This window comes from Pleurodeles waltl, chromosome 9, assembly GCF_031143425.1.
Source record: "Pleurodeles waltl isolate 20211129_DDA chromosome 9, aPleWal1.hap1.20221129, whole genome shotgun sequence".
Taxonomy (NCBI): Eukaryota; Metazoa; Chordata; class Amphibia; order Caudata; family Salamandridae; genus Pleurodeles; species Pleurodeles waltl.
In genome coordinates, this window is record NC_090448.1 from 1,122,630,904 (window position 1) to 1,122,652,276 (window position 21,373).

General features: G+C 42.6%; 1 protein-coding gene across 5 annotated transcripts in view; it reads left to right on the plus strand.

Moving 5' to 3' along the window:
- MTA1 (metastasis associated 1) overlaps window positions 1–21,373 on the plus strand; it is a 555,902-nt gene that overhangs the window by 155,143 nt on the left and 379,386 nt on the right. For all 5 annotated transcript variants that reach the window (XM_069208854.1, XM_069208851.1, XM_069208852.1 and 2 more), the window contains exons 4-5: window positions 1,605–1,731; window positions 12,293–12,356. In XM_069208854.1, the coding sequence (XP_069064955.1) occupies window positions 1,605–1,731; window positions 12,293–12,356 (191 nt within the window). The remainder of the gene's footprint in view (window positions 1–1,604; window positions 1,732–12,292; window positions 12,357–21,373) is intronic.

Here is a 21,373-nt window from a genome sequence, read left to right on the forward strand (position 1 = left end):
CATTAGGTTCTGTACAATCATAGTACTCGCTCATTTCTGATGCTCTACATCAGAAGCCAAATCAAACAGCATAAAGACTCCTCTCTGCCGGCCATAGGTGCATATCTGCACCACAGAGAGGAATACCGGTTGCATCCTTTTTCCTGAGGAGAAAATTCCAGACCGTGCCTGTCTCATAGCTGTTTCTCTGCCCCAGAAAAGTCTCATACTGTTGTTTTTTTCCCCATAGGCTAAAGAAAATTCAAGTAGTGTTAGAGTTCTTGCTGAGGCAGTCACATAACTCCTTCCTCCCCAGTGCTCAGGAAATAGTTTTTTTAAATGGGATGGATTAGGAACAATCCTAGTCTCCCCTTCTCCAGTTCATGCTACCTTTTTTGATCCTCCGATTAGGGTAGGAGTGGCAGTGGAAAGGAGGTGATGGGAGAGGAGCTGGGCTGCTTTACCCACCCATCTCCCTTACAATAACAGAAACAAGTGGCTCAAGCGAGAGGACAATGCAATGCAGTGGATGAGCCGGTTTGAGGTGGGGTTATGGCACTAAACTAATAGCAGCCCGTCGCCCAATCCAATAGTCCTGACCATCAGCTCTATCCTTGGATGGACCTGGGAGAAGATGATATATCCCTCCCAGACACATCACTAGTGATGTCCTGCATATAAATGAGGTGACAATGAACTGAGCACTGGACTGCCTCATTATGAAATTTGTGGCCAGAAATAAACCGTCACTGGCTAACTGTACAGACTTCTCCCGCCAAATCCCTCTGGCCCCTCAGTTGCCTTCTCCGGGTATTCATATTTTATTAGTAGAATGGCCACAAGATAGTTAAAACTATGGGGAATGCATCACAGTGATGTTTACTCCCAAATCGAAATGCCTAGATTTTTACTGCAAACTGGATTCTTTTCCTCACCTCTGCCTAGAATCAGGGTAGTAGTGTTTTAGGCCGCGCATTACAAAGTTTTGCAATTCCTTGGTCCATTTGTTCGAGACATAGTTGGACAGCAGGGTGCCCAATATCAGAGTACTCTCCCTGGCAGGGGATAAGCTGCCTCTGGACACCCTGTAAAGGGGAAAGTCGTTGTGACTGAAAAATGTCACTTTAAAAGCTTTTATATGCTTCAAGGATATGTGAAAACACTAAATAAATGTGCAAAAAAGTTCTGACAGAGAAACAGTGGAAGTTTTGTTGACAAAATACCAACTGTGTTCTAGGTGGAAAGTGGATTCAAGAGACAACTCGCAGTACAGTTCATTCTGGAATAGGAAACATCTAGGCTTGTTAAAGGCACAGAGGAGGCCTTTGTTTGCATTATGTTGGTGCCATGCTGGCCAGGCCTCCCTTACCCTGTTTCAGCACACCGTTACATCAGCAGCCTAGGTTCATGAGACTACAATGTATTTCTTTAATTTTATTTAGTAATACAGAAGTGTAAATTTGTGCAAAAACAGACCGGACATGTTAAATTTGCACCCTCTTCGATTCAGAATCAGGAGTACAAGCAAATCATGATCTTTTCTTCCAAAATAATAATAATAATTAAAATTAAAATTGGCTGTGCTGGATGTGAAAAGTTTAATGATGATCTTTTCTTTATTGAAGGGGAGATGGAAGAAGAGATGGAAAATCCAGAAATGGTAGATTTACCGGAGAAGGAGAAGCATCAGCTAAGGCATCGAGAATTGTTCCTGTCAAGACAATTAGAATCGTTGCCAGCCACCCACATTAGGTATTTCATTTTTGTTGTGCTGCGTGTATTTAATAGTTTGGAGCTATGTTACTGTACATTTTTGTTCCAACCTTGTATATTGGGGTTCCTTGTACTGCTGAAAGGGTTGTTGTTGTTGTTTTACAGTGGAATCTTATGTCATCACTGGGCTTTGCATTTGAAGTTCCCAAACAAATTGTGAAATCAGGCTGCTGCCCAGTTGAGTTTATTTCTTTGCTAGTGCCTTGAAATATTCTGCTGTTGTAATGTACTGTAAGCATCTGGAATGACTAGTTCACATTTAGGTGTAAAAAAAAAACTTGCTAAAGTTTTGGCCAGCGTCATCACTCTGTTTAGTATTTATTTCTAATCATGCGGCCTATTAGAGAGTTTCTTATAATTAGCTTGCATCAATAAGATATCCCTGTTAACAATTCATAAGTTGTTGTCCTAAGAATGTTTGTCCTTTGAGTCTAAAGTTGAATTCCGCAAACTAAATATATGGGCTATGCAGATGTGCTGGATGGCTCTGGAGGAATTATGGGATTTTGTACAGAAAGATGGAGGAAGGAATCACGTTTTGAGGAAATGCACTAAACATTAAGGAGGGCAGAAACTAGTTATTTATTGTAAATTATCTACATATTAAATTCCCTTCATAGTTTGCACCAGAGAGCAACCTCTCAAGAACTTTCACTCACTTTTTCTGTTGACTTCCATAATTATTCTACTGAAAAGAGGCAGATACATTGTTAATCCTGATACAGCCATTGCAACCCAGTGCAGCTCTTGCAGGATTTCACCCACACCAGACTTGCATTCTAAATATTAACCAGAGAAATGCATTTAGTTTCGTGCTAGGAGAGTACCAAGACAGGAGAAGATGGGTAAGAGGATGCAAGCTGATGAATAAAGTAGTACCAGAAACTAGAGTTGACTGGAAGACAGCTGAGAGGGGCTAATGATGAAGAATTACGAACCCTATCTACCTACTCAATTTTCATTATCTTAACGAGTTCCTTTTCTAGCCCTTTCTATTCTTTGATTCCAGTTTGTTGAGCCCACCAATCATAATTTCCCCCCGCACTGCTCTCCTCCCCTCTTCAAGATTTATTCCTCTTCATTGTCTATCTGCGCTCCCCATATTTTGTAACTGCATTCTGCATCCATCTTTTTCAATTCGTTTTTTTCTCAGCCACATTTATTCCTTTTCACACACCATCTCAGAGGTCCACTTGGTGCCTAATTTATGCCTGTTTTACTCATGTTGCATACCGAAAATATACCCTCATTTTCATCATATACTTTATTTCGACCATAGGTCATAAAAGTTACACATTAAATTGTACAAAGAAGGTGCGTTTGTTTCATTATGCTTTCACACTGGCTTAAAATAAAGTTTAGAATAAAAATAGCTTCTCTAAAACCTTCAAATTCTAACAATTAAAAAAAAAAAAAAAACGTCATAGGCCATGGCCTACTATAGTCCACCATTATTCCCGATACATAACTTAACATTTAGATACCAAGGTTTCTAAAACGTCTGCTTCATAATGTTAGAATAATACAAATATTTAAAAGCTCTTAAAACAATGAGGTGGTTTCAGATTCAAATTTCCCAGGTGATACCATCATCAAGATAAATGCAAACTATCCGACCCAAGATTTAAAGATTTAAAGTGCTAAGTTGATGTTACATAGTGATACAGTTTCTTGATAATTTAGATAGCATACTTTGACAAAGAGAGCCTACTACCGGCACAATCATATAGGCAAATTTAGGCACTGTCAAGTCATTAAAGACACAAGCACAGTGTGATAAAAAGCTTATATAATAACTTAAAATGGATATCGGATTCATGTTAAAATGGCACGAATACCAGACAGGTGCGTAAAAATAACTCTTTGCGGCTAACACTAGTGATAAAATAGCAGAAACACAGGATGATTACCCACATATTGTCTGAGAAAAATCTATTCCAAAGCCCTGTCCAAACCACATGGTCAATAATTCATCATCATCATCAACTTTGTTCGATCAATGACCATAAAAGCACATAAAACAAGATAATAAATAATTCTTAAGTAAATAAATAAATACACATCTATAAATTGGTGTAAAAACATTAAAACAATAACTTGAATTGCACATATGACTCTAAAACTTATCTATAAAAGAGATGAGACCTTAAATTACTTTTTGGAGATGGCATCGTATGCGCCAAGCTGTTGCTAAATACTTGCTTACTGAAAGAATTACGTCGGCTGAATTATGGCTTTTTAGAACCCGTAGAGCCAAAGAGCAGTTCTTGAATCCCATGTCCCTGCAAATATTGCGGATCCATTTTAATCGCGGAATCGCATAGGCTGGGCAGGAGAACATTGTAGGAAGTTGGCTCTGTATGCACTATTTCAAAGTAAGGAATAGTATGCACAGAGTCCAAGGATTCCCCTTAGAGGTAAGATAGTGGCAAAAAGAGATAATACTAATGCTCTATTTTGTGGTAGTGTGGTTGAGCAGTAGGCTTATCAAAGGAGTAGTGTTAAGCATTTGTTGTACATACACACAGGCAATAAATGAGGAACACGCACTCAGAGACAAATCCAGCCAATAGGTTTTGTTATAGAAAAATATCTTTTCCTACTTTATTTTAAGAACCACAGGTTCAAATTTTACATGTAATATCTCATTTGAAAGGTATTGCAGGTAAGTACTTTAGGAACTTTGAATCATTTCATTAGCATGTATACTTTTTACATAAAACACAATAACCTGTTTTAAAAGTGGACACAGTGCAATTTTCACAGTTCCTGGGGGAGGTAAAGTAATGTTAGTTTTAACAGGTAAGTAAGTCACTTACAGGTTTCAGTTTTTGGTCCAAGGTAGCCCACCGTTGGGGGTTCAGAGCAACCCCAAAGTTATCACACCAGCAGCTCAGGGCCGGTCAGGTGCAAAGGTCAAAGAGGTGCCCAAAACACATAGGCTTCAATGGAGAGAAGGGGGTGCCCCGGTTCCAGTCTGCCAGCAGGTAAGTACCCGTGTCTTCGGAGGGCAGACCAGGGGGGTTTTGTAGGGCACCGGGGGGGACACAAGTCAGCACAAAAAGTACACCCTCAGCAGCGCGGGGGCGGCCGGGTGCAGTGTGCAAACACGCGTCGGGTTTTCAATGGTTTCCTATGAGAGATCAAGGGATCTCTTCAGCGTTGCAGGCAGGCAAGGGGGGGGGCTCCTCGGGGTATCCACCACCTGGACGAGGGAGAGGGCTTCCTGGGGGTCACTCCTGCACAGGAGTTCCGTTCCTTTAGGTGCTGGGGGCTGCGGGTGCAGGGTCTTTTCCAGCCGTCGGGAAATGGAGTTCAGGCAGTCGCGGTCAGGGGGAGCCTCGGGATTCCCTCTGCAGGCGTCGCTGTGGGGGCTCAGGGGGGACAACTTTGGTTACTCACAGTCTTGGAGTCGCCTGGGGGTCCTCCCTGTCGCGTTGTTTCTCCACCAGTCGAGTCGGGGTCGCCGGGTGCAGTGTTGCAAGTCTCACGCTTCTTGCGGGGAGTTGCAGGGGTCTTTAAATCTGCTACTTGAAACAAAGTTGCAGTTCTTTTGGAGCAGGACCGCTGTCCTCGGGAGTTTCTTGTCTTTCTCGAAGTCGGGCAGTCCTCAGAGGATTCAGAGGTCGCTGGTCCCTTGGAAAGCGTCGCTGGAGCAGGTTTCTTTGGAAGGCAGGAGACAGGCCGGTAAGTCTGGGGCCAAAGCAGTTGGTGTCTTCTGTTCTTCCTCTGCAGGGGTTTTTCAGCTCAGCAGTCTTCTTCTTGTAGTTTCAGGAATCTAAAGTTTTAGGTTCAGGGGAGCCCTTAAATACAAAATGTAAGGGCGTGTTTAGGTCTGGGGGGTTAGTAGCCAATGGCTACTAGCCCTGAGGGTGGGTACACCCTCTTTGTGCCTCCTCCCAAGGGGAGGGGGTCACATCCCTAATCCTATTGGGGAATCCTCCATCTGCAAGATGGAGGGTTTCTAAAAGTTAGTCACTTCAGCTCAGGACACCTTAGGGGCTGTCCTGACTGGTCAGTGACTCCTCCTTGTTTTTCTCATTATTTTCTCCGGCCTTGCCGCCAAAAGTGGGGGCCGTGGCCGGAGGGTGCGGGCAACTCCACTAGCTGGAGTGTCCTGCTGTGCTGGCACAAAGGGGTGAGCCTTTGAGGCTCACCGCCAGGTGTGACGGCTCCTGCCTGGGGGAGGTGTTAGCATCTCCACCCAGTGCAGGCTTTGTTACTGGCCTCAGAGTGACAAAGGCACTCTCCCCATGGGGCCAGCAACATGTCTCTAGCGTGGCAGGCTGCTGGAACCAGTCAGCCTACACAGATAGTTGGTTAAGGTTTCAGGGGGCACCTCTAAGGTGCCCTCTGGGGTGTGTTTTACAATAAAATGTACACTGGCATCAGTGTGCTTTTATTGTGCTGAGAACTTTGATACCAAACTTCCCAGTTTTCAGTGTAGCCATTATGGTGCTGTGGAGTTCGTGTAAAACAGACTCCCAGACCATATACTCTTATGGCTACCCTGCACTTACAATGTCTAAGGTATTGCTTAGACACTGTAGGGGCACAGTGCTCATGCACTGGTGCCCTCACCTATGGTATAGTGCACCCTGCCTTAGGGCTGTAAGGCCTACTAGAGGGGTGACTTATCTATACCTGCATAGGCAGTGAGAGGTTGGCATGGCACCCTGAGGGGAGTGCCATGTCGACTTACTCGTTTTGTTCTCACCAGCACACACAAGCTGGCAAGCAGGGTGTCTGTGCTGAGTGAGGGGTCTCCAGGGTGGCATAAGACATGCTTCAGCCCTTAGAGACCTTCCTTGGCATCAGGGCCCTTGGTACCAGGGGTACCACTTACAAGGGACTTGTCTGGATGCCAGGGTGTGCCAATTGTGGAATCAAAAGTACAGGTTAGGGAAAGAACACTGGTGCTGGGGCCTGGTTAGCAGGCCTCAGCACACTTTCAATTCAAAACATAGCATCAGCAAAGGCAAAAAGTCAGGGGGTAACCATGCCAAGGAGGCATTTCCTTACAAACATGAAATGCTCAATGGTTTCGAAAGTACTGCCACAAGCAGGGCATATATCGGGAAGATTAATCGACCCCCACCTATGAATCAATGACATCAGGGGCAGAGAGCCAAAACAAAACCTTGCATATAAGCTCTTGCCCTGCAAATCCGGTATAACATCCAAATAGGATTCAAACTTTGGGGACCATTTAATATCAATGAAGGAATTAGTTAAGCGACCATGGGATTTGTGGGTTATGTAGTTATCCTTAACATAAGACCAATAGGTTAACTTTAAAATGTTTTTATGCCGTCTCTCTAATTTATGGGGATTTTCCCAATAATCACCCAGACCCAATAGCCGAAGCCAATGGGCCACATGGTGAATCCAGGGAAGAGTATTAGCGTTTTGGCATTTCAGTAGATCGAGTAATGCGGTCTTATATATATCTAGTTCGGGGTTATCCATAACCTGATCCAATAAAGGAGAGGTCTTAGAGTAGCTAGATCTGCTACTCGGCTTAACCCCAGATCTAGAAATAATGGAAGCAAGGGTGTGGTGCGTGGACATGCAGTTAAAGCCCTTGCAAAATTGTTTTCCCCCACACTGATCTTGTTAGTTAGTGTAACCCCATACCTCCGCTCCGTACAGGGCTGCACTTTGAGCCTTAGCTGTATAAATTTTTATTGCTGGGGAAACAACTTTTGTAGAGGTGCTTTGATAGAAACCCTCATTTTTCATGTTCATTACATAGGCTGATTTGCATAATTTCTGTAAACATATTTACTATCCCCCATATTATTCTACATAAAACGTACTAACATTGGTTATGTAGAACTGCGGTTTAAAAAAAGTTAACTGAGTAAACAAGCAAATTATCTATCTATCGATCTATCTATCCGCATCCGGATCACTAAGTTTGTTCCAAGTGGTACTGTCCAGACTCTGTGTAACCTGCAGAAGCTTTTCACTTGTTAAAGTCAATCCGGTTTCCAGCAATTTGAGAAGGAGGCATGATGATAGAGTAAGGGGAAATAAACAAGCAGTTTTCCTTTGTGTGCAGGGAATCTTTTTGCTGGTTCTGATACACAAAATAAGATCGGTCCTGCATTAGGAGAATGGGACATTGGTGTGGAACAAATCTACTTACCTTTCATAGACGACAGTATTAAATTCAAATTAAATTAATTCACCCTTAACCTTGTGATTTATGCCTTTAACTTGTAGAAAAAGTAAAGACTAAAGTGTTTGCATGGATCCTTTTCACCCAAGGAATCATGGAACATATAGGAAACCTGGAAAATTACGGTGATAAAAACGATGTTTCCAATGGATACTTGCCCACTCTATTTGTAGGCCAGTTAGCCACTGATCTTGAGCACCCTTCTTTCAAGTTGTATTGTCCGGATTAGTGTAGCAAATCACTATAACCGTCTTCTTCAAAGTTGCCTGACTTTAAGCCTTGCCTGTCTTAAGGCAAAGTTTGATATTTTTTTTTTTTTTAACCTCATTGTAATGCATTAGGCGTTTGGGCCTTCAGAACACTAACTACTGTGCCTTGCTACACACCAAGCCAATCCAAGACAGGGAAGCAACACTTCATGGTGAAGACAACTGAGAAACCTCCTAGGTGTACTGGAATCTTTCTCACATGAATCACAAAAAAGACGAACTCTGAGACAGCTGTCAGTACAGAGAATCGTGAATAGTGAAAGCTCCTGTAGTTTTAAAGTGACTGATGTTTTTCTCAAGCTTAAATATAAGCCTATCAGGCTGTGCTTTTCATTACTGTTGAACAGCTTTTAAGCATTTTTCACTTAAGTGCTGTAATGTAGTCTTAAAATAGGTCCTTTTGGGGTTTGGCAGTCTAATTTTCAGAAAACACTTGCATTTTGATAGGCTCCTGAAGCGTTCAGCTCATCTTATGGACATTTGCAGCCGACCTGAGAACGTGAACAGATATTTTGATCGGAAGTATTTGGGGCCCATGCGCACAACAGGGACCTATTCTAATTTTTATTACTTTAATGAAGATTCCTGCGATGCAGCACAAGGAGCACAACTAAGTGAACGTTCCTTCTCTTCTACTTGCAAGAGGAGATCCTGCTCTTAGGAGAGATCAGGGAGCTCATTGTTCATTAATGGTGGAGTCTACCTTATCTTTAGCACCCAATTCCTGCCTTGAAGTTCAAAGCCAGAGTTACCTGCCCCTTCTTTTAAGGCCTCAGATTTGGTATTTGTCAGTCTGCAATTGATATTTCAAAGCTGATGCCCTGCCGTCCTGTACACTGTCTGCCTTCATGACATATTCAGAATCCATGATTTCGATTCTTCGAGCGACTCCGACCCCAGGGCCATGTGAACTAAGCACAAGTTGCTATCCAAACCAGTTAGTTTATTTGGGTCTTTTCTGGTACTGCTAACAACTGGGCTGCTTATGGAACTGCCCTGTTGAAAGGCTGTACAACATCCACCGTTCATGGAATGAAGGGATGACCCTCTCGTAAAGCTCCTGTCCAATATGCGGTCCTAGACCCCTTGTTTAGCTCACATACCAGACCGCTGACAATGTAGTCTTTGGAATGACCAGCTGCGGAAAACAAGGACTGTGAAGCAGGCCACCTGCAGCCCCCTCATCACACTAATGCTTCTGCCTCAACCCTTACCTCCAGAATGCTATCATCATTGATTCCGTTCCTGAAAGGGACAATGAGTACCCTTTGAGCCAGCCTCTGAGGAATTCATCTTATTGTCCCCTGTGATAAGGAAGGCTGTTGAGATTTTGGAATTGTCTTTGCATACTTCAGAGGTAATATCCATCTTGCTGACCAGGACTTGGCAACCCTTTACAACTGCCTTGGGGCAGTTATTCCCTTTCAGTGATGCCTCACTTTACTCAGTTATGGCTGCATGTTAAAAGCTATTGTTGACAACAGCGATAAACAGACTGATTACCGTGTGACCTGTTCCCAGAGTTTCTGTGAGTGCATCCACTCTGAGAGCCTAACAATAGTAGTTGTTAGGAAAATTTGAACCCAAATGTCAATGTTCCATATAATGTGGTCTTGGAAAATGAGTTCATCATACGAACTTGTGCAGCTTTTCTGCCAACAAATGTTTCTTCATCTCGAGAGGCTTAATTGGTTACTGTGGGTATTCATGCCTTCTTACCTTTCAGGGGTGATGCAGTTTAACTGCTTGGACCCTACACAAGCCACCAATTTCTATGTTAGTAGGAGTAGGGTGGACCATGTGGAAGACTATTTGCTGGCTTGGGTAAATGGAAAGTCCTAACATGAGTGTGTTTTCTCCTGTTGGTTTGTCCTTGGCATTAAAATCTACTATGCACTGGTAGAATGGTACCTGCTGGAATGCATTAGTGCCAGAACTAAAGCCGCCTCATATGTTGTGAGTATACCAGTGACAGATACTGTATTGTTTAGGCTGTAATCTCAAAGAAAGTAATTTTTGCCAGGTTTGTCTGCATGGACTTCTTGGTGTAAGCTCCTGCCTCAGATTCTTCTCTTATGCTGGAAGTACCAGGGGATTCGTTCGGATCGTAACTCTGTGTGAAGTAGCCAGCTTAATAATGCACATACATTCTAATCTTCCCACAGATTACTCACTGCTGTTCTTATTGTTCTGCGGTTGAGTGCTTTGGTTTCTGTCGTTACGTTAAGTTTACTTTAGTAGACTGTTTATGGATGTTTGTACACTCTCCAACACTTCATCTTGGTGCCTTTCTTCTTGATGTCCTCAAGTCATGGAAATGATTGCAACTGTTGTTTTTATTTTTTTATTTTTTAACAGTTGATTGACATTTATATCATTTCAACATCAGTGTACGCAGAACATTTCAAGTATATCCAAGCATTACAAGGTGTTTAATCTAATGCATCTAGTAATCAATACATTGCCTCACTATGACATTACAACTAAAACCTTAGGTCAAACTCGGGGCTACATGCTTAGGTCGTCCGGTGTATAAGTTCCAGTCCTATTTGTAAGGTCCGTATTCTCCCTCGCCCATTTCGTCAAGTCTCTGGGCAGAGAGCTGCAGGTCTCTAATTCAGTCTTCCTTTGCCTCCACAAAAGCTGCCAGGGCGGTGGTCTGGTCATCTGCAAGAGGTTGGCGCTGCAGGCCTTGCCTTTCCTTGTCCCCTCAGTGCGGACTCCTTCGCCAGCGCCCATCGCTCAAACTGTCTTTTCTCCCTCAATGAGATGGGGGCTTCGGTGGCACATTGGGTGATCTCTCGTGCTTGGCCAGAGACTGCCTGGCTAGAACCAAGGCCTATCCCAAAAGTGTAGCTCTTGCTTCCCTTACTTTCTGGGTAGAGTAGGGAACAGTTCCAAAAGGTATACATCTAATTTTAAGAGTTCTACCGAGGGCCAGTGTACGCTTGAAGTCTGTCACTTTCTGTCAGAAGCAGGCTATCTCGGAGCAGGATCAGGTCATATGTCCGAAATCACAGTCTAATTTGTGGCATCTATGACAATTGATATCCGCCTTTCCCCGCATTGTACTAAGTCTGTGTGGAGGAAGGGATGACATATGGAGGCAGTGGATGTAGGGGAAACTGGTCAAATGCTATACTGTGTGCACCTGCCCTAATTCCCTGTCCAGTTCTTTTCAATAGTGTCTCTAGCCAGGGCAGCCAACACCTCCCCCCCAAAGTGGCTCCCAGTTAGTCTGAGTCTGCGGCATCGCCCAAATGTAAGGACATTCTGCAACACTTCGTTGGTCGGTGACTCAGCCTGTTCTGCCAGCCACAGCGTATGTATCGCTAGGGTTATTGACTCATATGTCAGGAATTGTGAGGCAAATAGTCCAATATGCCATTAGCATCTTTAGTGTTCAGTCTACCCTCATCAAAAGAAAGGATTCTCACTGATACGTGAGCATTGTGGTGTCTCATCCGACTCCATGGCTGTGGTAGAGCCATGGCTCAAGCTGCTGTGGTGCCACTAGTGAGCTGCTGCTTTAGAAAAGTTTATGTATTTACTCTGGTGTCTGGAGGATATTTAAATATTAAGAATCTGCTAGAAGAAAGAGTATCCACAAGAAGGAGTTAGTGAGGTTAAGTAACTTATTCTTTCAAGCGTTTAGGCTGCTGCAAGATGTTAACTGAAACGTTTGTTCATGTTTTTAAAACTGTTGTCAGTTTTTGCTAAATGTATTAAGAAATGCAGATGTGTTATTGCTCTGGTTATGTTTCGGGAAGAGGTGTGATAAAATGTGTCTTGATCATTCAGAATAAGGTTAATAAAGATTGCAGTGTTCTTTCTACTAGTGTCTTATATGTTCCTGCTCGTTTGCTTGCATATGGGTGTTGACACTGTATGTTTTTATGCTAATTATGAAATTGTTTTAACCTGAAAGTAATAGTTGTTAAGATGGATGAGTGCTTGAATTCAGAGCACGAATTCTCTATTTCAGACTTTAATTGTTAGATATTGTTGATTTGCTTATTTTATTTTTCCTTCTAGATGTGACACTTTTTTTGTTCTATATTTTGAAAAATGTTAATTTTATCTTTAGAGGCAAATGCAGTGTTACCCTGTTAAATGAAACAGAATCCCTTAAGTCATACCTGGAACGAGAGGTATGTTCATATTTTCTTATGTGACATAATTCAAAATTTGTTTTCTGAATGTTTTTGACTTTTTGCAAAGATCACTTTTGTTGACACTTGCTGATATAATTGTTAGGAAAATATGTCAAATATGTCCAGAGTCACAAAGGAGTCCTAATGTTGGGTGAATAAAATCTTGTTCTACCCCTTTGAAGTCCCTCCGTGATGTCCTCAAGAAGCACATGCTTATATATGTACAGAACATTTTGAAGTGGATGAGTGCTGGCATTGTGGCACAAAGTTGGGCTTTACATGGTGGGGCTGTATCCGGCTGAAGGGGTTCTAGAGTGAGGTCCCCAGCCACGGGTGAGGGTATTGGTAAAACCAATGCAACAGAATGTGGTATACAGTGTTCTAGGTTCAACTTATCTATTGGCCTTTGATGTAACTGCACCAAAGACGGCACTGCTAGCTTGCATGCTGGTGTGGCTTAAAAATCTTGTAAGTGAACATTGGTCCCATCAGATGTTAGCTCTCTCCTGTGCCATGCTTTGTCTTTCAAGTGAATCATTTGTGAGCATATTCTCATGGGCTCAGAAAGGTGTAACTATTAGTAGGTGGTCTGAGGTGTGAGGCTTGGAATGTAGCTAGAAATTCTAGGGAGAGGTGAGCCCTAGTCTCCGGGTCATTGAGCTGTTAGTTTTACAGAATTATCTACCTTTTGATCTATGCTTCCCTGGTAATAGAAATGACAGTTGCAAATGCTCAGTTTGTTTATTTTTTTTTTCTATTATCCTGCCATGATTATCTTTTCATTCTAAGTAGGCGATGGATACCAGATATTGTGTGGAATGTACTTTCATCTTAATGTCCCTCAGAGCCACTGGGCGTGGGCAACAGTTGGTATTAGTTACCTTCTCTCAGGTAAATGAATATTGTTGTGGGCTCCCTCAGCAGCCATCCTGGTTTTCCCCACAAGTGGGAATCAATCATCATCTGCTGGATGGCATATCTGCACAAGTCAAAGGCATAATAATAAACAAAGAAAGTTGGCATCTTTTTCAAACTTGGCCACGCTGGTGAAGGGTTATATTAGACGTACAACACCAAGTCATTGAACTTGGACACATGACTTCTTAAATCCCCAAATTCGGTTATTTAAATCTCCTGCAAAAATGTACTGATGTTGTTAGCGAGACTGAGATTGGCCGCATGAGAGTATTATGCTCCAAAATAAGAACAATTTACGATTTGATGCTCTCCGCACTCTGATAGAATCCTTTTCAACTTATGTTAAAAATAGTCTACAATGATTCCTACACTTGGCTGTTCGTCATCTAGATTATGTATCCATTAGAGTTAATTTATCAGCGTCCTCTTCACAGAGGAAGGCCAAGTGCAGCCACCTTGTTGTCATGTTCCTGTCGTTGACACCTTTTCACATCAAAAAGTGCTATTGTGCAGAGAGCCCTGCAAACTCAAAAGTTTGAGCCCATGCAGGCCTCTGCCTTCAAACATTTAACATTAACGCCGTCTCTTGGTGGCTGTCTTCTTGTTAGTCTCTGAGCTTCAAGCATTAACACGAAGACAACCATATTTCTAGGTATATCTAAATAACGGTGCTATTGACTCGTGCAAGATTTATTCCTAAGGTAATTTAACATTATTATGTTAACGATTTCGTTACCTCGTTTTTTTTGCAGTAGTTCATTCTGCAACAGAAAACAAACTGGCATACTTTAAATGTTGGACACATTTTTGTATAGTACATAGACGATACAAATTCCATGAGGTGGACAAAATAGGTATTTTTCACACACTAATGATAGGAAAATATGTTGGAAAGGGAACAATTGCAAGATGAAATGTTTGGCCCATATAGTCATGTTATGTTTTCACTAACAAAATATTGCCTGTTGAGCCAATAGCATATTTGGCTGGGAAATGCAGCGTCACTTGTTTTTTTGGAAATGTTTCATTAGCTGATAAGTACAATGCAGCTACACAGTTGTGACATATTTCTCATTATTAACAATAACTCTAATTATTTAGGCACACAAAAAAGCCTCAGTGTGGCCAACGGGTTAACAACATATTATCTACTACTCATTATTCAGGTCTGCCTTGGGGGCAGTGCTTTCATTGAGGTACATCATGTAAATGGGGAATTGGTTCACACTGTAAAAATAAAATTTGTGTGCAGATCTGAACTCAGTATGATATACCTGTTAGGGACCAGTAGATTTGGGTCCTTTTTTCCCCCATGGATCAGCAGTGTTTCCTATACTAATTTAATGTCTGCATAATTTACTTCACTTGCTTTGTAAGATTCTTGACTCCCATAAGATCAGTTATCAGATGTATGCTAAGCTGACAGACCGTTCCAGAGATCTTCCTACAAATGACACTATAAATACAAATGACACTATAAATAATTTTGACTTCATCAACAACCCCCACCAAAAAAGAATATATATATATATATATATATGTTCGTGTTACAAGTTTTTTTTCTTCAAAGAAGTCTTTTACAAGCAAGGAGGGACACACTCGTCACAACTGTCTCTTAGCACAGAAAATTTGGCATTGGGCAATTCACAATCACATTCACCTAATAGCACAATACATCCCAGGCATTCAAAACCAGTTAGCCGACAATCTCATTCGAGATCACCAACAAACACACAAATGGGAACTTCATCCCCAGATCCTACAAGATTACTTTCTACGCTGGGGAACACCAAAAATAGACCTATTCGCAACAAACGAAAACGCCAAAACATCGCGTCCAGGTACCCACACCCTCGGTCCAAGGGCAATGCGTTATGGATGAGTTGGTCAGGGATATTTGCTTATGCTTTTCCCCCTCTCCCACTCATTCCTTATCTTGTAAACAAACGGAGTCAAAATAATACTCATAGCACCAACCTGGGCTCGCCAACCGTGGTACACAACACTGCTGGACCTATCAGTAGTACCTCATGTCAAATTACCAAACAGACCAGATCTGTTAACTCAACACAAACAGATCAGACACTCGAATCCAGCATCGCTCAATCTAGCAATCTGGCTCCTGAAGTCTTAGAATTTGGACACTTAGACCTTACACAAGAATGTATGGAGGTCATTAAACAAGCTAGGAAACAGACTACAAGACATTGTTATGCAAACAAATGGAAAAGATTTGTTTACTACTGCCACAATAATCAAATCCAACCGCTACATGCTTCTGCAAAAAACAATGTATTTATTTATATTCATTCGGTCTAAGAATTTAGACCATTAAAATACGAAATAGCAATCTTACATAATAAAATTTTGCATAATAAAATTTTAACCATTTAAGCATAGGTAGTACTAATAAAACGTAATAACCTGCAATCATATAAATATCGACAATGTGCTCCTTGGCACTAAGATTTTGGGCATACTTAAAAACAGAAAGAGCTATACAATGTAATAAATACTTGAATAAAAGGCTTATGTATAAAATATCATAACAATTCGACTAAAAGAACATCTCTATAAACTTGTGAGGTCTCGTCTTTTCCTATACGGGGGCACAAGTTCTTAAAGAGATTCCTGGAGAAACCTCATAAAGGTTAGATAGAGTTCACTTCAATATCATAATACATAATGTGTCTGAAAGTTTAAAAGTTAAGCATCAAGAATAAGTATTTCATGTTAAAACCTCCTTCTGTGAACAAAGAGCTGACTCAGGGTCCCGTGGCTAATATGTACCTACGACGAATAGACCAGGCTTCGGTTAGATATTTAGAGACTGAGCTAACTACCAATGTAGATGTGTCATATCTGCATATTCTGGTAGCATTAGCTCGGTCCTGCAGTAATAAGTTTTGCAGAGAGGAATAATCCACCTCCCTCTAGGGCTCTTATAAAGGGGGTAGAAAAACAGCATGTGCTCAGTTGTTTCCTTGCAATGATGGCACCGTATACATCTGTCAGTCAGAGAAATACTTGATGACCAACAAGCCGTGTAACTATTAATAGGCAGGGTACCATATCTTCGCTGGAGGAATAGAGCACGAGCATATGCAGACATAGGGAGATCCATGAAGATCTCGGGCCAGGGTTCGTGTTTAAGATGGAGGAATTCTGATGTTAGCCTGCCCGCCCTGTTGCGGTGCAGAAAATCCTCATTAGTTTTCTCCCAATATCTTCTTTTAACAAGTTGTCTTGCGTTAGAAGGAATCAGTTCAGGGTGTTTCCAATAGTGGGGAAATCCTAGGTTATCTCAGGCAGCTTTCATCTCCTTCAGCCATAGGATTTATTTTTGGTCTTTTGGGCGATGCTAAGAGTTCTCTTATCGCCACCCTGAATGGTTCAAGTTCGGTAGTTTTCCATAGGCGAATCCAGTAGGAGAGGGGTCTCAAGGCTGCTGTGTTTTTAATACTATTTAATCCTAGGTCAAGCCTGAGAGGGGTCATTGGTGTGCCTTTTCCTAACCTGGAGACCTGTCTAAGGAAATGGTTTTCTTTGGTTTGTAGAGAGTCCAGTTTTCTATGTGAACCCCAAAGTTCCGCTCCGTACAGGGCAGCCGCACAGATTTGTACATTGTAAATCTCAGCAATTGTATTCAGTGGGGGGGGGGGAGGGGGGCTCGGTGCCTTTCTAGATCTACGAACTAGTGCCCCACCTCTTTGGCTTATAATAAGTGCCCCTTTGTCAATAGCTGCCTCCCAGTTACCTGTGTTAGATAGCCTGATACCTAGGTAATCGAATTCTTCCACTTTTTCCAACGGAATTGAGTTCATTACTATTCTTGCACGGGATTGTTTCCTTGAGGTGCTGTAAATCATGAGTTTTCTTGACGTTGACATCCAGCCCATAGTCTCTACAAAAATCACAAAATTGATTGACCAGATTTTGGATTCCCATTGGTGATTTAACTAGGAGAATTGTATCATCTGCATAAAGCAGACACAGAATTTTCTTTCCAGCCAATTTGGGCGAGTCATTAATACAATTTTCTAAATAGTGGATGCAGTTGTTCATATAAAGCAAAAAGAGTGGGGGCCAAAACACAGCCCTGTCTAACGCCTCTTTTAATAGCTACAGGGTCTGTCAGTTCACCCTCCTTGCCGCACCTGATTTGTGCATAAGTGTTATCATGTAATCTAGTAATGAGTTTCAGAAGACCAGATGGGACCCCCATATTTGAAAGAGTTAACCATAGCATATTCCTGGGGATCAAATCAAAAGCGGCTCTAAGGTCGATGAAAATCACATATAAACCCCCCCCCCCCAGGTCCACATTCCTTCATTTGATTGCCAGGAATCTTAGGGCTTGGTCTATGGTGCTAACCGCGGGTCTAAACCCCGCTTGTAAATCAGATAAGACATCAAACTCCGAGATCCATTCGTCTAGATGGGACAAAAGCTGTTTTGCATAACTTTTTTGGGAGTTGTCAAGTAAACATATCGGTCGATAATTGGCAGGATTATTGGTACAACCTTTCTTGAAAATGGGAACTATCTCAGCCCCTTTCGAAGAAGATGGAGCAGGAGCTCCCGCTGCAACTGCATTGCACATTAAGTTGAGATAAGGTGCACATATATCAGATCTTGTCTTTTATAAATCGCCCGGGATCTTATCAGGGCCAGGGGCCTTTCCCCATTTTAATGAATCAATTGCAGCTCTAGTTTCATCTAGAGTAAATTTAATCGGGGTGGCTCCTTGGGTTATGGGAACGTCGCGGGTCCTAACAGATACTTCAGATGGACCTTCGTATAATTGGCCGAAATGCTCCGCCCATACTGCAGAAAGAATTGAAGAGCCGGGTAGAGAGGCTGGATCGCTACAATCATCTGCTATCAATTTCCAAAACTTGGAAGTGTCATTTGTTTTGGCAGTCTCCAAAATAGCTGCCCATCTAGCCTCTTCCCAGGATCTGCACGCCTTGAGACATTCCTGTTTATAATCCTTTCTAGCTTTTCTTATGAGCTCTGCGTGGTCTTCTTTTAATGATCTCAATAAGTTAAGCTGTGCTTCCCTACATGAGTTACTGAACCACCGTGCACAGCCCTTTTTCTTGGGTTTGCTAATGTAATAATCTCTTTTGTGAAGAGATGCTTTAAAGAATTAAACAGTTCAGTGTGGGCTAATAATATCCATTCACCCTCATCGTCCTCATTGTGTAGAATCATATATTGCATTTGATCAGCTAGTAAATTATATATTAATGAGAGGTGCTCGGGGATGTAACAACATAGTCCCATTTTACATTGCGTCTGTTTGATAAGACGAGCTGTTGTGCATATGCCTTTGGATGGGGAGATTCAAGCGAAGAGAAAAGGCCTCTGGTCGTTAAAATCAATGGATCGTGGTCACTCTCATCGTGCTCTTGTACCCTCATATCAGACATGTGGCCCCACAGTCGAATGTCAAGGAGTATGTAGTCAATCTGGCTCCTTTGCACTCCACGCCTAAAAGTGGGGTGCAAGTTAATGTCAGAGCGGGAGCGACCATTACAAGCTCGAAGACCGTGTGTTAGTGTAATATCAGTCACTAAGCGCGCTGTTTTGTTCAATCTCGGTCTTTTGTTTGCAGTTAACTGGGGGATACCCCAATAGGCATCCTCTTCTTTGTAAAGCTCTTGGACCAAGGTATTGGGCTCAAATGTGACATTAAAGTCCCCTGCAATCAGGATGAAATGGGATGAGATTTTATTGTAAAGAAAGGTGTCCAATGAGGAAAGGGCATCAGAGTCGTAAAGGCTGCCTGCACTTCTATTGTAGATGTTAATTATTAGTAGGGATCTCTCCTCAAGGATTGAAACTAGTAAAGCCTGTAGATCAGGGCAGCCCATATCTATGACTTTGACCTTACACCTAAGAGAACTACTTAGCCATATTAATAGCCCTCTCGATGGTCTCCCAGAGGGCGTCTTACGTGCTGCCACCCAATAGCTTTTGAAGCCTGATCTGTGTTTGGATCCCAGTTCCCAAGTTTCTTGAAATAGACAGATCTAATGTTCGTCAATAAATTGGCCCCATCCAGGACTTTGCAATTTGCTCTCCAGCCCAGCTATATTCCAGCTAAGAACCGTGGTAAGAAAATTTGTTTTAGCATGACTGACTTCTCTCGGGGAATGTACCCTAAGAGGGGAGGTATAATCAGTAACCTTACTGTTCCCCACAGACATATAATAACCCTTTTTTCTGTTACCCTGTGAATTAATCGCCCCATTGCGTACTATGCCAGACATATTCATATCTGTCGAATTGACAGAGGGGGTAAGCCCTGAGTTGTAGGGGGTATTTGTCGTGAGTGAATCTCCCTCCTCATTGGCTGGGGATATGGTACTCTCAGGAATTCCCAGATTGTCTTGGTCTATCAAGGACAGTGGTGTGGATGGCATGAAGGCACTGAGGGCCGGGTAAACAATGTGCTCAGTTTCATAACTACTCATGACCGCTCCACGTAATCCATCACTTAGTCAATCTATCTCAGAGAGACGGGTCGGGGAGCATCTAGGGTCTAATTCAAAATTAGACTGTGACTGGGAGCCGGGGGAGACTCTGTGCACCAATGGCAGCTTACTATTTCCAAATGTCGGGGATGGTGGATAAAACACTTGTAGTCTGCATAGAGAAACAGCCCCTACTAAAGGATAGTGTCTGTTTGCATTTGAAGGGAGCAATTGAACAAGACCAGGAGAGTTGAAGTTGATAACAATGCAATCCCCTGAACCAGTCTTTTCCAAAGAGCCCACCCACCCCACCCTTCTCACCATTAGTATCGAGGGTATCATAGAAAATGCAAACCCCGCATTTACATATAGCCAATGTATAACCTTATTTTTTAGTTCAGTAAAAGATTCCGGGGTTTTGGTTTTAAGTTCGGGGACATTAATAATAATGAGGACATAAGGGCAGGCCTCCGGTGGAAGATGCAGCGCTCTCAATTCAGACCTAACTTTAATCTGGGCCCTCTTCAAGGGGCCTATTGGGGGGTAGTCATACGCTGTATGAACAGCACCAACATTAGCTGCTGTGCTGTTGGAGGGAACAATTCCTTCTAAAAGGGGGACTGTAATCTTAGCTGGGTTATTCTTTGAAATGTTGACTGCTCTAACGGGTATATTTCCTTCCTGATTTATGGGAGGGAAAAAACTCTTAAGCCTTTGAGCAGGAGATCTATAGACATTAGCATGGGTTTTGATAGAATGGTAATGAAGAGGGAGAGATTGGGATTCTGTGGTTTGAGGAGGTGCTAGCAGCTGGTTCTTGATTAGACCTTCCAATTTATCCTCAATCGTTTGGAGGCGAGCTGTTATGGGGAGGAGCAGCTTAGTAAGCTCTTCACTTATAAGCTCCCTTATATGATCGTTTGCCTGCCGGCCTTTGGCGTTTTCTAAGGAGGCTGTGATCTCGTCTTTATTTAGAGACCGACCAGGGTAGGGGGGCTCAGAATCCTGGTGCGTTTATTTTTTATGGCGGGCTCCCTATGTTTCCTTTTGCCCTTGCTATTGGGATCTGCTGCAGTTGAGGACCCTCCCTTGGAAGGGCTCTGGATCAACGTGGTTGGTACAATGAAGGCATTAGGATTGGTCAGAGTTTCTGCCTGGAGCACCTGGGGGTTAGTAGATAATAAGGTGGGGGGTGGAGGGGTAGTGAACCCAGGCTGTGAGACTGTCGGCAGGGGGGGCTGTGATTCAAAGCCTACAGAGGTTGGACTGTTGGCTGTAGAAGAGGGGGCAGCTAAGCGATGCTCTATCAGCTCTATCTCTTTTTCCAATGCCCGACTGCTTTTTGCAAAAAAACATCTAGGGTTTTGTTAGACCCATGCTTATCTTCCGCTCCCCCCCTTTCCTTCTGCCCATCTTTCCCTCTTGTTTACGGGCCCCTTGTTTAAACATTAAGTTGATAATACAATTGGCCTGCTGGCCCCACCCACTATTGATCAACTTGTGACCCCTCACCAGGTGAAAGACTGTAGGCTCCTCAGTCCTAGGTACAGAGAGAGAAAAAAATAATAATAAAATAAAGAGATGTGGCCTGGCCTCCTCCGGTCGCTGACGGGC